The sequence below is a fragment of the Ochlerotatus camptorhynchus genome, unplaced genomic scaffold (genome assembly GCF_037179485.1).
Source record: "Ochlerotatus camptorhynchus isolate MF236.1 unplaced genomic scaffold, CSIRO-AGI_Acam_v1.1 ptg000379l, whole genome shotgun sequence".
Taxonomy (NCBI): Eukaryota; Metazoa; Arthropoda; class Insecta; order Diptera; family Culicidae; genus Ochlerotatus; species Ochlerotatus camptorhynchus.
The window spans coordinates 603942-618729 of NW_027040867.1; the positions used below are offsets into that span (position 1 = coordinate 603942).

The following is a 14788-nucleotide window of genomic DNA, read 5'->3' on the forward strand; positions in this document are numbered from 1 at the left end:
ATTATTTCCCACTCTTGCGGACACCGGAAGCCGTCATCTTGTATTTCAAAATGGTGTTGAACATACATTTTTGGTCTCTATAAGGCACCCTGATTCTGAAAATACATATATATTAACGGGTATTTGACAGTATTTATAACTTTTTTGAAACTGGAGTCTGTAGACGTCATCTTGATTCCGAAAATATAAATATCAGAAACGATGTTTATTAAGATACGCGCGAAGACTGAAGCCAAAAGTTCCAATCGAACCGTCAAACGCGGTTCCAATCGAGCAATGTAAATAAACACGAGCGCTTCGCGAGGAAAGCGTGAGGAGTATTGAAATAGCGGATGAAATTTAATTTTTGAGATATAAATAATTTTAATTAAGTTTGCGTATGAAAAGTGCAATTGGACGATTTGAATTTTGGAATACAAATAGAACACAATTAAAATATTTTGAGATTATTTTCTTTTTAAATTTACATCGATATCAAAAAGCAAATATTTAAAAATAAATACAAAGCCGCCGTTCGACTGGATTTGTATTGCTGATGAATACAAAGTCAGAACATTTTGAACCTATTATCAAGTTATACATCATCAAGGTAGCTAACCGGGCTGGAATATTATTGTTATTCACCAGCTGTATTCTCGTTATGTTCTCACGAAACATGCGCTCCAGTGCAACGAAAAACATGTACACAGGCCCTGTAATGTTGATCAAGGCGTTTCCGGTGTAATATGTCAAGATAATGAATTTGGGGAAAAACGTCTAAAAAGGGATTTTTCTTAGTTGAAGATGCTAATTTCAAATAACAGACTAGAGTGACAATTTTTTTTATACAATGGAGATGAAAGTATAGGGTTGATAGTTCCGTTAGAGTACGGCAGTGTGAAATTGTAAATATATATATATATAGAGAGTAGAAAGCGAGCAAGGAAAAATTTTATGAAGGTACAAATCGGTTTGATCATCTCTCTTTACCAAACTCTCCCGTTGGAGAGGGATGGTGAGGGGTATCCGAGGGAGTTTTTCGATTACTTTTTAAAGGGACGTACCTGCTTTTGTAAACAATGCACTTCATCGTAGGTTTGGCGTAACTGGTAGCTCACCAACGGTTGTGTTAGCATGCGTGGGCGAGCCTCGGGGCAAGCTACCAGTTAGCCATATCCACGAGCAAATGTATTGTTTTCAAAAGCAGATACGTTAATTTGAAAAAGAAATCGAGATTTCATTCATACAAGGTACAGGGTAGGAAGCATGAATCGCAGATTGCATAATTTTGCGCAACGCTCTATAAAATATCCCCTTAAATGCAGTATATTTGGTTTCACTCAGTGTTGCCAAAAAATGATTATTCAAATACTTCGTTTGAATACCGATACTACCGAAACATTAAGATATTCGCTCAATTTAGAAGTCACTCGAAGCTAACACAAAATTTCGGGTTGCCAAAAATAGATAAAATAACTTTGTTGGCCGTGCACCCAGATTTACTTTTATTCTCTCCGCGCGTCTCTTATTAAACATCGTCTCTGATAAATATTTGTAGGTATTCAGCAGCAATTCCCATTTTTTATGAAACCGTAAGCCACCATTTTGGATTTCAAAATGGCGTCGGACATAAATTTTCGGTCTCCAGACGGCACCCTGATTCTGAAAATACCTATATTGAAGGGTATTGGACAGTATTTCTCAATTTTTCTGAAACGGGAAACCACCATCTTGGACTTCATAATCAGTGCTGCGTGCTGTCAACAATGTAAACTGACGTAAGATATTGGTCTAGCCCTGAATTTCACTTCCGACACTGATATTTTGGGCAAGCATAATATGAGGCGGTACGGATTTGATATTACAATCCATATAAATATCACTAGGGAAAAGATGAAAATCTTACTTTTTTTCAATAAATCAACTTTTTGTATTACCGTTGCATTGTTTTAATATTACTGATGAGTTTTCAAGAGATCAGTACTCAATTAGCTGGCGAATACAAGAAACATTTGAGGCAGAACTTTGAATATCCGTGGTCTCTTTACGATATCAATGTCATTTGCGCACTGACATTGATATTCTAACTGTGTGAATGATACTGACAATAATTTAATTGAAGAATATTCAAACGTATTTCCCACTTTTTCTTAAACTGGAAGCCGCCATCTTGGATTTCAAAATGGAGACGGACATACATTTCGGGTCTCTATACGGCACTTCGATTCTGGAAATTCCCATATTTAAGGGTATTTATTAGTATTTCCCCCTTTTTCTGAAAACGGAAACCACTATCTTCGATTTCAAGACGGCGTTGGACATCAATTTACGGTCTCTAGACGTAACATCTATTTCGAAAATATCTATATTTATGGGTATCATATGAGCTGCCATCATAGATTTAAAAATGGCGTCAGAAGTCGATTTACGGGTTTTGGTCGTGAATCCAATTCCGGAGATACCAATATTAAAGGGAATTTAACAGTATTTCTCAATTTTTCTTATATCTGGCCTTCGCATTGAGAATGGATGGATTCTTGTCGAGATGCTCCTTTTTAAAAGACATTTTAAATTTGGTTCGTTGGCGAAAGAAAAGAGACAGAACCCATACAGTCGGACATGAACGAAGAGGTTTGCTTTGGGGTAAAAAGTTTTGTTGAGCTCAGAGTGTGAGTTGTCGTACTTTGTTACAGGGAACAGTAGTTAGTGACATAAGACTAGAGTAAAGAGTCATGACTGGATGAAATTGTTGTTTGACGAGAATATTCCAGGATGACCTTTTTTTATCTTGTCTGTTAATGACAAACGCATCAATTCCCAAGCCTGGAGAAAATAACGGAAGAACAAATAAAAATAGGGGAAATAGCTCTTATGTTGGCCTATGGATCTAAGATTGGGCCTTTAGCTAAAAATCAGCTATTTATCAATTTTATCTAGATGAACCATACCATACCCAATCGCTTTCTTTCACTTTCTCGGTGATGAATTCATTTTATTAAAATTTAAATGATTTCCACCTCTAATTTTCAATTACACAAATCCCGGAAATTAGTGCCCCATTTCTCCTGAAATTGCTACTGCATGTATGCTGTTACAGTGTCATTGTAGTACGTGTCGTAGAAGCTGATATTTGTGCACTTAAAGTTTCGAAGTGCTAGCGAGAATAAGGATCTCACAGCGAAACACCGTAATAACGTTGAATTATAATCAATATGTAGCCAACAATAGTGTGTTTTTCTATTTCTCATAAATGTTGTGAACACGAATGCTGTGCAATGAAATAAATTCCTCCGCATTTCCAAAGATCTGATCCATGTGAATTTTGCAAAATCTTTAAGAACTTATATCTTTTAAGTAAGTAACTTTGAAAGTTTGATTGATTGGTTTGGTTGAGCGTTCTTCTTAGTTTCAGCTATCATTCACTTAACATCCTCTAAAATCTATCGTTTTGTAAAAATTACCACCGTCGTGTTATTTTGAAAGCTAAATAGATGATTTTTGTCTTGCAGCTTGGTGTTAACGGATATTCCTTCATTGTGAGTAACAACGGATACGTAGTAATGCATCCAGACCTTCGGCCAGTTTGGAAAGGTCGCCTAAAGGAGAACTACAACAGTATAGATCTGACGGAGATTGAGCAGGTGTTGAACGATATTACGGAAGCGTCCGATGACAGTTTGACGGGTCGTGAGCAGAACCTACAAATGGAAGCCCTTCGAGAGAATTTGGTCATGTCAAAGTCCGGCAAGATGTTGCAGGTTCCGGTGAGATTCCATTACGATGGAATGCGACGAGTTTCGCTGGAATATCAAGACTACTACTTCGAGCCATTGGAGAACACTCCGTTTTCGTTGGGTTTGGCATTGCCGCATGATTATGGTAACACTTGGATTAAGGTTGGCGATGAAATAAGACGAAACCAACATATGGGTCAGAACATCTCCGACTTCTTCGTCGGTGAAAACTGGAAGCTGCATCCGGACTGGTAAGATGGATTGTCAGAAATGTCTTATGTTTAGAAGCAATTTGTTTGTATTTTAGGATCTATTGCAAGTACCATTACTTGGAGGGACACGAGTTTAAGACCCCAGAAGATGAGTTGCGCCACTTTTTGGTACGCCTGTACGCACCAGAGTGGAAGTGGTTTCAACAGTATGAACCAGAGGCGGAAGATGTCGTTAAAGATGGTGACGAACGTGAGTAAAAATCAAATTGCCCCATAATTCAAATCTCCACTCCCTCTTTTGCCGCTTCAGCAAACTGTGGAAGGAAAACGCTGGACGATGATGCGTACTATTGTAACAAGGAGCTCGTCCAGCTGTTGGTATTCGATGCAAAGGTTACGAATACGAGCTACAGAAACTGGGAGTTTGAGAATGATAGAGAGCGTAGAATCATTGATATGTACAATGCCACATTGCGGTTCGTAGCAACCATGAGTGGTTTGACTAGGTGGCAGTTTATTTTCGGGGAAGTTGAAGTAGATTCGGACAACGAATTCGGTGATTATCACAAGAAAGCAATCGATGAGACCTGGTACAGAAGTGCAATTTTGCAACACAAGATCGATCCGAAGAGTTTTGTGTACTCAGTGGCGCATGCTACCGACGAGCCGGAGGATGAAGAGCTGAAAGTCACCGCAACTATGGGTATTTTCCCGAGGGATGGAGGTCTAGAAGCGCCAGGCTGTGTGACGGGATTTCAATTTTCACACCAACTTATGTTCGAGCGATTTATGGAAATTACTTCTAAAACAACTGTAAGTTCCAATCGATGAAGATTCACATAATGTAAATACATTATATATATTTTTTTCAGTGTGATGGCTGTATCGAAACTTGCAGCTCGGAAACTCGAGATTGTTACGTGATCGACAACAATGGTTATATTATTTTGTCGGAAACGTACAACGACACCGGGCGGTTCTTCGGAGAAATACAAGGAGCAATCATGCAATCAATGGTCGACAAGGACATATTTTCCATGATTACGGTATACGATCTGCAAGGACTATGTGAACATGAACGGGTTTGTCCGAATGACGCTTTCTCACTGATGCATGTAAGTAATCCAAAAGCTACCTCATGCTCAAAGTGCCATCACATCTATATCTTCTCGATGTTGGCTTTTATGGTTGATGTACGTATTTAGAAATTGTATCAAATTAGTAGTAGGGTAAATTACGACTTCGATAATACCTTTACGAACTATCGTGACGGGGTAAAGTTTTTTTGCATTAGGATCAGGGAATACCAAATATCTCCAAATGACAAAATGACGAGTAAAATAATAACGCATTGTCAGTAACGGCAAGTAATAATGACAAAATCCTCTTTCATGAGCAAAAAACTCTCTCTGCAATATAGCTCGATCGAAACGGTAGAAAGAAAAGATCAAATTGTTTGCAAGCTTCTTCACAACATACGCAAGAGATGGTATACTTATGTACATGGGGATTTTTTATGTCATTTCACCTTTTCGATCAAGCTATGTCGTCAACCGCATTTGTTGCAACATAATTGCAAACAATATACATATAATTTTCCTTCCACCGTTCCGACCAAGCTATATTTCAGAGAGAGGTTACTGTGATAGTCTTTGTAAGCGTTTTGTCATTATTGTTGGTTGCATTCTGTGCTTGGATTCCATGATGAGGATACAACATCGTTCATAGAACCATCGATTTGCCAATATTGAGCGCTTTTCCGAAACTGTCGTTCACCCTATTTTATGTGAGTAAAAGTAATGACAAATCTGCTGGTCCTGGTGACATCGACAAATTATTTCTAAAACATCTGCACAGCAGAAAACGACAACATTGCATTTTTTTTAATTAAAAAATGGGACGTAGACATGCTTCCCGCAGGCTGGAATCACAGCATGGTGGTACACATACTACAGTTACCGATTTTGTCAGCCCGTCGCGCATCGGACTTTTTCATTACATACTTTACATAACCGTATTTCCAAATCTTTCTCATTCTACATCAAAATGGATGTTTTAAGTATTCTTTGGTGCAACAAGACCATTGCAAAACCATTCTTCATTACTGTAGTAGGCTGCTCGATATCTGACAACAACGAAACCATGCTCTCCTATTACTTATCCCAGCAGCCATCTTCTTGCAGTTATCATCTCACTTCCCGGTATAGGGCCATTAAGCCAAATAGGACATTGGGCCGAATTAAGAGTAGTCAAAGTTTGAACTATTTAAGACAATTCTTTGAATCAACACAGCAAGCAATATTGAATTTTAATGGCGATGTTAATATTCATTAACGTAACCTTCTATTGAATTTAACCGAAGACTGGCAACTCTTCCATTTCACATGGAAGGCTTAGGCTTACGATGGCTTCACAAAGCGCATCGTAAACGTAAACATCCTCGTAAATGCGTAAACTTCCATTACACTCCAATGGATCCTGGTATTTTTACGATAGTGTATATGGTTTTGATCTAATTTCCGTCCTACTAAGCACAACCCGCGCTTCACCTCTCTTTTCTGAACGAGTTTAAACAAAAAAAGAATATTTCTTTCAAAGATAACTTCTAAATTTATTCACCTTTCCATACGTACAGTTGGATTTGATAAAGAGTCACAAATTGTGGAGATATTGTTTAACATCTAATAATGCCTCATGATTCTAAATTCGTTCCACGAGTTTCAATTCCGTCCTAACGCATTGAAGCGCCATTAGATTTTCTTCGTCGCACGGATAAACGTAGAAAAAGGGGATACGCTAGGAACGCTTCTTTTGTTTTGCGAACAATGAGCGTAAATATTCATACAATGCGCTCTTACAGGATTTATGTTGTAGCTAATGAACTAACGCATTGGAACAAACCTATTATTGAGTTGTGCACGGTGAAATGATTGACATTATTGATCATAAAAGATCAATAATGTCAATCATTTCACCGTGCACAAATTGATAGAACTGAAATGGGCGATTACGACGAAGTAGCGCTCTACCCTATGTACAGTCAGGAATCCTTATTGCCGGATTCCTTATTGTCGGTATCCCTTATTGCCGGATCCTTATTGTCGGGCTATGGGATTTTCACTAATAGGGGCTGTGGTTTTTTTTTTAATCTTTATTTTAGAGATTTTTAGCCTAAGGCTAGTTCATCTCTTAGGGGCTGTGGTGGATTATCTCATTTGTTTCAATATATAAAGCTATACTGTCTTCGACAAATATGTTTTACTGGGATAGACCAACAAGCCTGTGTCATTGGATCCAGGTTTAATTGGGAACTACACCGCTAGAGGCGCTTCACTTTTATGTTACTTATGACGGGCGTTATAATATATGGATCTTAGGTCCAACATAGAATATTTCGTGATCCTGGCCATCTAGAAAGTTACTGTCTTGAGCAAAGTTGTTCAAGTGACCAAGTCCTTTCGGATGGTAGTCATATTATTTAAGAACTCTCTTACTACGCGGCGCTAGTGTGCACATGAACTTCCTTAATATGTTATTTCTGGAAAGCATGTCCATATAAGATGTTGCTGTGCAATGTGAGAACAATGTGAGCGGGGGCGAACATATTAAAAATCAGTGAGATACCAGCTCTAAATATACTATGGAACCACTGATTACGACCCGTCTGGTAGCTAGTAGTAAAGCTCTACTGAAACCTCACTTACTCAAAAGGTACATTGGATAATCCAACTATAGAACCAATCAGTTGTCTAACATAAGTCCATTTCCATTTTGCTTCAAATATACTAGGAGAAATATATACTTTGGCAATACCTTTACCTTATATCGTCTGGGGGTAAACAAAGTCCTTGAGTGCACACATTTGTAACAATGCGGTAAAAACACAACATTTTGTTTACAAACGACAAGGTTTGAAAATACGGCGGATAAACAACCTGATTCCTGAGATTAAACAATCCAAGTAACAATTGAGGCTTTATGAGGATTCTGTAGACTATGATTAGAATGCTTTAAAACCTCGATAAAACATGCAATATTACTTGGGAAAGTCCAAGGACCCCCTAATTTACCCCCTATCGACAATATTTGAAGGTTATTCCGTGTCCGTCTTTACAATACCTGCAAGGTTTACTCTCTTTACAGCCCCTGAAAGTGTTGACGCTCGGAATCAACTGGTTGATTGCAGAATTCTTCATCGCGTTATCCAGGTTCGACTTCTGGGTTCATGGTATTCCTAGTCCCGACTATTATGATGCTGGAGGTACCGTTTCTGCTAATGTACTTTCTTCTGCTTATAAACATAATTTTACAACTCAACTCTTTGCCTACAGTGGAATACGAAGACTCGGACTATGGAGATATTTCACGCGCGAAGCCCAAAAAACCCCATGTAGACGAAGAAGAGGAATACTTCAATCGACCAAAAGAAATCAAAACAGAAACCGTGTACCAATCATGTGATAAAAAGTCGAATGTGTATGTCATGCAGCAGGACAAGTTCATCAAGGGAGACGGATTCTTCTACGAGTCAGAACCGGTGAATCCGATGGAGTAAGATTTTCCGTTAAATTAAAGCGTATGGTTGTAACTAATCCTTTTTCATTCTACAGACTGCTGCATCGGCCATATTTTGCTAAACGAGTTCCCCGGTCCAACCTTTTGATGATCATCGTGGATAATGAGCACCCATCGGATCACGTTATCCTGTCAGCGGCTCCTCATGTCATCGCTTATAATGCCACCGAGGAGCTTCCGTGCGTGAAAACCAGGTTAAACTTTTTACCCCGCCGAAGGCTGGAGGAGTGCTACACTGAGCATCCAGATGTGAGTTTTTGGGCAGTTGTGCAGTTGATGATTGTGCTAATTCATATGTTTCTGATCCCTTACAGGAGAATATAGTGGCTCAATGTGGCGAAGCCTCCAAGCCAACAATTCAACTGACTGTAGTGATATCGTCTCTAGTATCACTGTTGTTATATCGATGTGCCCAAAAGATAGTCTAATTGAAAACTTAGCAGTGGAACTCGATACTCTAGGACAAACCAAAGTCTTTTTACGTTGTAGGAATAGAGGAAACAATTTTCGAGAAAGCATATACCTGTAGTTGAAATGAAGAAAAAACTTTTTTACTGAAAATTAACGAGCGTGATTTTTTCGCAACCCCTCTGTTTCAAATGGAATGTCAGAGAGAGAGGCAAAATTGTTATGAACTTATTGTTTTAGAAGAATGCACATACAGGTTAGGACCCTTGAAATCTATACAATCAGGACGAGTCAATCTTTCAAACTCTTCCACATGCGTCCACAATTCTGCCAAGATCAGAACCAACCATTTTCCGCCCACCATTCATTTAACGCATTTTCGAGACACACACACACACACACAAACATTTCAACGTTAAAGAACATATATGTACATTTCGAACACCAACCGAAAAGATCGCGACCCACTGAACTCGAATTTGTCTTTAACACGAGTGGTTTATCATTCCTTCTAACGCGAGCTGCACTCTTTTAAGTAACGGCAACACAAACGGAATAAACAGAACCTCAATCAATCAATACTCAAATACGGTGTGATTGCACATGACAATGTTGTTTTTATTTTTGATATAAAATTGTTACCGAAAAACTGAAGATGCAACTCAAAGGATAGTTGATTTGTGCGAACAAATAAATTGTTTCATGTTTTCAATCAAATGGATTCGTTTATAGTCAATTGTAGTCGAAGAATCCGGATCCTGATGTTTAGTAAATTGTTATATGACAACCGAAAAAAGACACATAGCTCGCAATTGATTGTGTCATCCAAGATTGCAGTTCACGAGAAAAAAGAATTCGGTATGCAATAGTTAGTAAACTGAACTAGGTACAGCTGTAGTATCTTTCTTACTAGTGTCATCATTTGTAATGGAATGTAGTATCAGTTAACGCAATCATTGAGATATGTTTAAGTTGAACATATATTTTTGTAACATGAGGAATGACTTATCGCTCCATATTGATATTAAATTGTTGATAATTTAGTTTCACTACTTCACATATTAATTTGAAAATATCACACTTCCGTCCATATTGTAGGTTCCAAGCGACGTGTTAGAATTGTACACAGCAAAAAAATAATTTTGATATCACATCAAAGTGGATGCACTACAATCATGTCGAAAATTTCATGTAATTTTTATGACCACATAAATAAACAAATGCAGTAAAAGCAGCGTAATGTCAGTTCATGCATTGTATTAATGATAATTTTGTCCTTTTTAGCAAGTAATATTACACCATATTTTCGACATGATTGTAGTGCATCCACTTTGACGTGATATCAAAATTATTTTTTTGCTGTGTATGACGCAGTCCTACCTATTACATTCTTTATACTATTGCCGTTTCAGTTTAAAACTGGTAAAATCCACTAGCGAAAATCGATTTTACTCACGTTCTATACTATGTACTATGTACACTATGCATAACAGTGTCGGCGGAAGAAGTGCGCTGTAATCGCACAATGTTGCGCTACTTCCGACAATATGTATAGAACGTGAGTAAAATCGATTTTCGCTAGTGGGTTTTTCCAGGTTTCAGCTAGAACGACAATATTGAGCTTAGGTCATGCACCTCTCTTTCGCTCAGTTGGCTAGTGAGGCTAGTTCACTGATCGCCTCTCAACTTTCGATACAGTTCCGATAGTATTTACGTTACTGCCCTGCTGACGACATTCCAGGTGTTCTCATTTTGACACTTTTCATCGATTGCATTCTGCGCGTTAAGGGCAGGCATCACTTACATAGACACTCATCACCCCCACCTTCCCCTTATAGTGTCTACGTGTTTCATGAAAGGCCCCTTATATAATATAATAATACGTAGTATTAAGATCAACTCCGTACGGAAGAAATTTGCAAGTGCATGTCAACTCTTCCAAAGTATTTCTTGAAATCATCGAAGCCCACGGTCAACGATCGTGTGACGTATTGATCTTTTGTCTACAGTATGTCAACCGCCATAAATCAATGGTCGGACTCAAAATGATTAAGCACAATTTCCTTTAGGCCTACGTTTTTCTTGCTAAGAAGTAGAACAAGATTGTTACGGCTTATGCCGTTGTATTGTTTTGATAACCTAAATTACTTTATGAATTTGTTGATACCTACACAATCACTATTTAAATTATTAATTAGATAAACAAGATACAATTATATTTACCATGCAAATGAGTTCACTGCTACTTATATTTAAACTACGGCCACTATGAGCAGTGAACCCTACATTGAAACAAATCTAATCCTTATATACTGGAAGTACACAAGAGATAAGTGCTATGAGCGATAATACGATATAGTTCGAAACCAACGATAACTGATCACAAAGAATGTATAGTATAGAATTAGGGATATAGGGAAAAGTGGATCTTACGTAGGAGACGGATCAGTTACGATCAACATCTCGACCACAATAAAAGTGTCAGACAGAACAACACATTCTGTACGCGGTCCGAAATTCCCCCTTCTTACTCGTCGGGTTACCCGTGTGCTACGAAGTTTCGTGCCAGTGTGGAACGCGTTCTTAGCCCAGAGGCCAAGTGCCATTAAGAAAGTATTCGTATCGGCATTCCGGGTGTATCGCCTGAACATTGGTCCTTTGAACCGGATACGAAGGACATTCCGGGACCAGAAAGTGATCTGTGGCCACGTTGGCAGGAACAAGCCAGTACGGTGTGAAGGTGAACGATAGCCATTTTGTACGTGCAGGCCAAGCCAAGCCAAGTCGGCATTGTTAAATCGTTCGATTGTTGGTGGCAGTTAACAAAGCAGCTTGCTTTGCCATTTTTTGAAGCCTTGATAGTGAACCTTTGTGAGGTGATCGACCGTGAGCGGCAAGAAGAACAATAACTTTTTTTTTTTCCTTGATTTGTTTTCCGTCGATCTTGTTTTCCGTGCTGAGCACCAATGCTACCGACGCCAGGGAGGCAGCTCCCGCACCTGGACCCTACCTATCGACCCATCAACTCATGAACCGGGGACCAACGGCTTTACTTCCCTTCGGAAGGAAGGCGTGATCAGAGATGTTATGTCTCAGAACATCCCGGCGGTGCCCCCTGGGATTGAACCCAGGCCTGCTGGGGTGAGAGGTAATCACGCTTACCACTACACCACCGGCACCGCAAAGAACAATAACTGTTGGTGGATAGTTTTCGCGATTTTTCCTCAAATGTCGTAGTTCGGAAAACGTACATCGGGGAAAACTAAGTTCGATTTAGATTGACTGTGGACACGTTGCACGAGCACGTGTGTTGAGTGACTTTCGGTTGAAGTTGGTGGTTAGTGGTGCTCAATATTCCTTGGTGGCCTATACGTCCGCGTCGGGAAGGATTCTTCGTCTCGTTTCCGCGATCGTGACCCGCGATGGGAAGGAAATAATCGTTCGATTCCGGGACGCGTCGGGAAGGAGTTTCAATTCGATACGGGAAGGATTTATCACGTGCCGTCGCACCCACGTGTCGTCGCAAGTGCGGTTCGTATTGCGTAAGTACCACCGTTCGGATAACGACTTCGTTGGGAAATGGCCACCAAGATGGCGAAGGAGAAGAAATTGAAGGAGAAGAAATTGAAGGAGAAGTTCACGATTCGGCCGTCGCTATTTTCCACGCTTGAAACGATCGAAGCTTTCGTGAAGAACTATGAAGAGGATCGTGATTTCCCTCAAATTCCGGTGTGGTTGGAGTTACTGGACCAAGCCGTCCATGACTGTGTGAAGGTTCAGTCAAAAATCGAGAAGATGGACAATGGAGACGCCCCGTTGGTTAAGCACTTGCAGGAACGACGGGAATCCGAATCTCGGTATTGTGCAACGAAGGATGGTTGATGAACAGAAGATTGCTCGATCTGAACTCCACGATCCCCAAAAATGCTGTCCAGCAGCAACCGACTAGCTTCCATTGACGGCTACCTAAAATAGATCTGCCGAAGTTTGATGGCGACTATTCACGGTGGCTCGGATTTCGTGACATTTTAAGTCGATGGTGCACGACGTCCAAGAAATTCCACTGGTGGCAAAACTGCAGTTTCTTCTCCAGTCGTTAGAGGGCGAGGCACGTATGCCTTACGAGACGGTGGATATTGTGGCAGCTAATTGCGCCACCACCTGGGAGGCCCTCCTCAAGCGTTATGATAATAAACGCTTCTTCAAGAAGCAGTTGTATCGTACACTGCATGATCACGCTCCAATCCGGAAGGAATCAGCACAGGATCTGCATAGTCTTGTAGATGACTTCCAACGCCACGTCAAGGCACTGGCAAAGCTCGGTGAGTTGGTTGAAACGTGGGACATCCCACTGGTCTGCATGCTGTCCTACAAACTGGATTCAACTACTCTGAGAGCCTGCACGGGGAAAAAAGAGTTCCCATATTCGTGAACCACAGCCGTGAACCAGAGTTCACGGTGTATATTTGAGAAAATTTTGTTCTGGATAGTTGGCCGTGACTTTTAGTTCACGGTCCGTTCCCGTTTTCGGGAACGGATTTTTTTTCCAAGTGGGAAGAGCATGCAGCTAAATCAGAGAACATTGGGTACGAAGCGTGGATCGAGTTCCTCTACCAGCGGGTCCGAATTCTACAAACAGTGTCATCGGAGATCCAGCATCGGGCTCAATCAGCACCGGTCAAGGTTGTCGGGACATATTCAACAAGAAGCTACCAACTTCGAAAGCGGTTGCCAACACCGCTACTACCAGTTCGCGTTCAAATCCACCAACCATTGCATGCTCTGACAGGCATCTATTGTTCCAATGCCCTAAATTCCAAGGGATGACCATTGGGCAACGACGAGAGTTGATCTCCCAGAAGCGACTTTGTTGGAATTGTTTCAAGTCGTCACACATTGCAGTTCTGGCTACTCTCGGACTGATCTGGGAACCGAAACCCGATATTTTTCGATTCTGTATCCAGCTACCAGTTCCTGCTACCGTGCTCACGAGAAAAAACGTTCTGTCGTACATCGCGCAGATCTACGACCCACTCGGCCTAACCGGACCGGTAATATCCATTGCCAAGCAATTTATGCAACGCTTGTGGGCATTGACGACCAACGACGGGAAACCCTACGCGTGTGATGAACCACTTCCAACCAGACTCTAACATGAATGGAAAATGTTTCATCAAAGATGCTAAGAAGTTTATATTCTATGTAAATAGTGCATTCATCATTAGTTTGTTGAGATGCTTATACTGTTAATGGTTTTATAGAAGTAGCAATGTCAACAAAATTATTGTTGGTATAATTTAATGATGGAGAGCTATACAAACTATCCAGGATCTTCCAAAACTGAGGAGAACGCAAGTACGCTCATGCAATCACAAGAGTAAAGACGTCAAACGCAACGTGGTCATCAAAGCACACTGAAAGTAACAGTTTCTAGTGGGACTAGCATGCGTAGAATTTCCTACTTCATTGCAAATTTCTAGGCATAACATTCCCATTAAATATTGTTCGTATAAAAATAGGCTTAACTGATGTCATTGAAGGTAATTTCTGTTTCACTAAAACATATTTATTCCGATGAAATTTGAACAATGCGTTAACTTATTTTTACGTATATTTCTTCCAATGAGCAGAAATGATTCCAAACATTATTCGCGATTTTCTCAGAAGCAACTTTTGAAACATGGGACTGATTTGTGTAGAATGCCAGTTCAGTGATTGCAAAATTTTGGAATATTTTTAATAAGATTTGAATACTAGTGACACTCACGACTCTTTTCAAATTCTCAGTCACACAGCAAAAAATAAATTTTAATATTACATCCAAGAGGATGCATTTCAATCATATCGAAAATGTCATGTAATTTTTATGGCCACAAAAAT

General features: G+C 39.9%; 2 protein-coding genes across 3 annotated transcripts in view; both read left to right on the forward strand.

The window, feature by feature from the left end:
- The window catches only part of Ca-Ma2d (Ca[2+] channel Muscle-specific alpha2/delta subunit), a 28812-nt gene extending 18898 nt beyond the window's left edge, over nucleotides 1-9914 (forward strand). The window contains exons 7-14 of one of the 2 annotated variants that reach the window (XM_065232885.1): nucleotides 3489-3964; nucleotides 4021-4175; nucleotides 4236-4738; nucleotides 4798-5040; nucleotides 8069-8186; nucleotides 8257-8476; nucleotides 8536-8749; nucleotides 8815-9914. In XM_065232885.1, the coding sequence (XP_065088957.1) occupies nucleotides 3489-3964; nucleotides 4021-4175; nucleotides 4236-4738; nucleotides 4798-5040; nucleotides 8069-8186; nucleotides 8257-8476; nucleotides 8536-8749; nucleotides 8815-8928 (2043 nt within the window). In that variant the 3' untranslated portion in view covers nucleotides 8929-9914. The remainder of the gene's footprint in view (nucleotides 1-3488; nucleotides 3965-4020; nucleotides 4176-4235; nucleotides 4739-4797; nucleotides 5041-8068; nucleotides 8187-8256; nucleotides 8477-8535; nucleotides 8750-8814) is intronic. The other variant, XM_065232886.1, reaches the window with a different exon arrangement.
- Nucleotides 1-14788, forward strand: part of LOC135710353 (uncharacterized) — a 444976-nt gene that overhangs the window by 285104 nt on the left and 145084 nt on the right. The gene's annotated exons all lie outside the window — the stretch shown is intronic.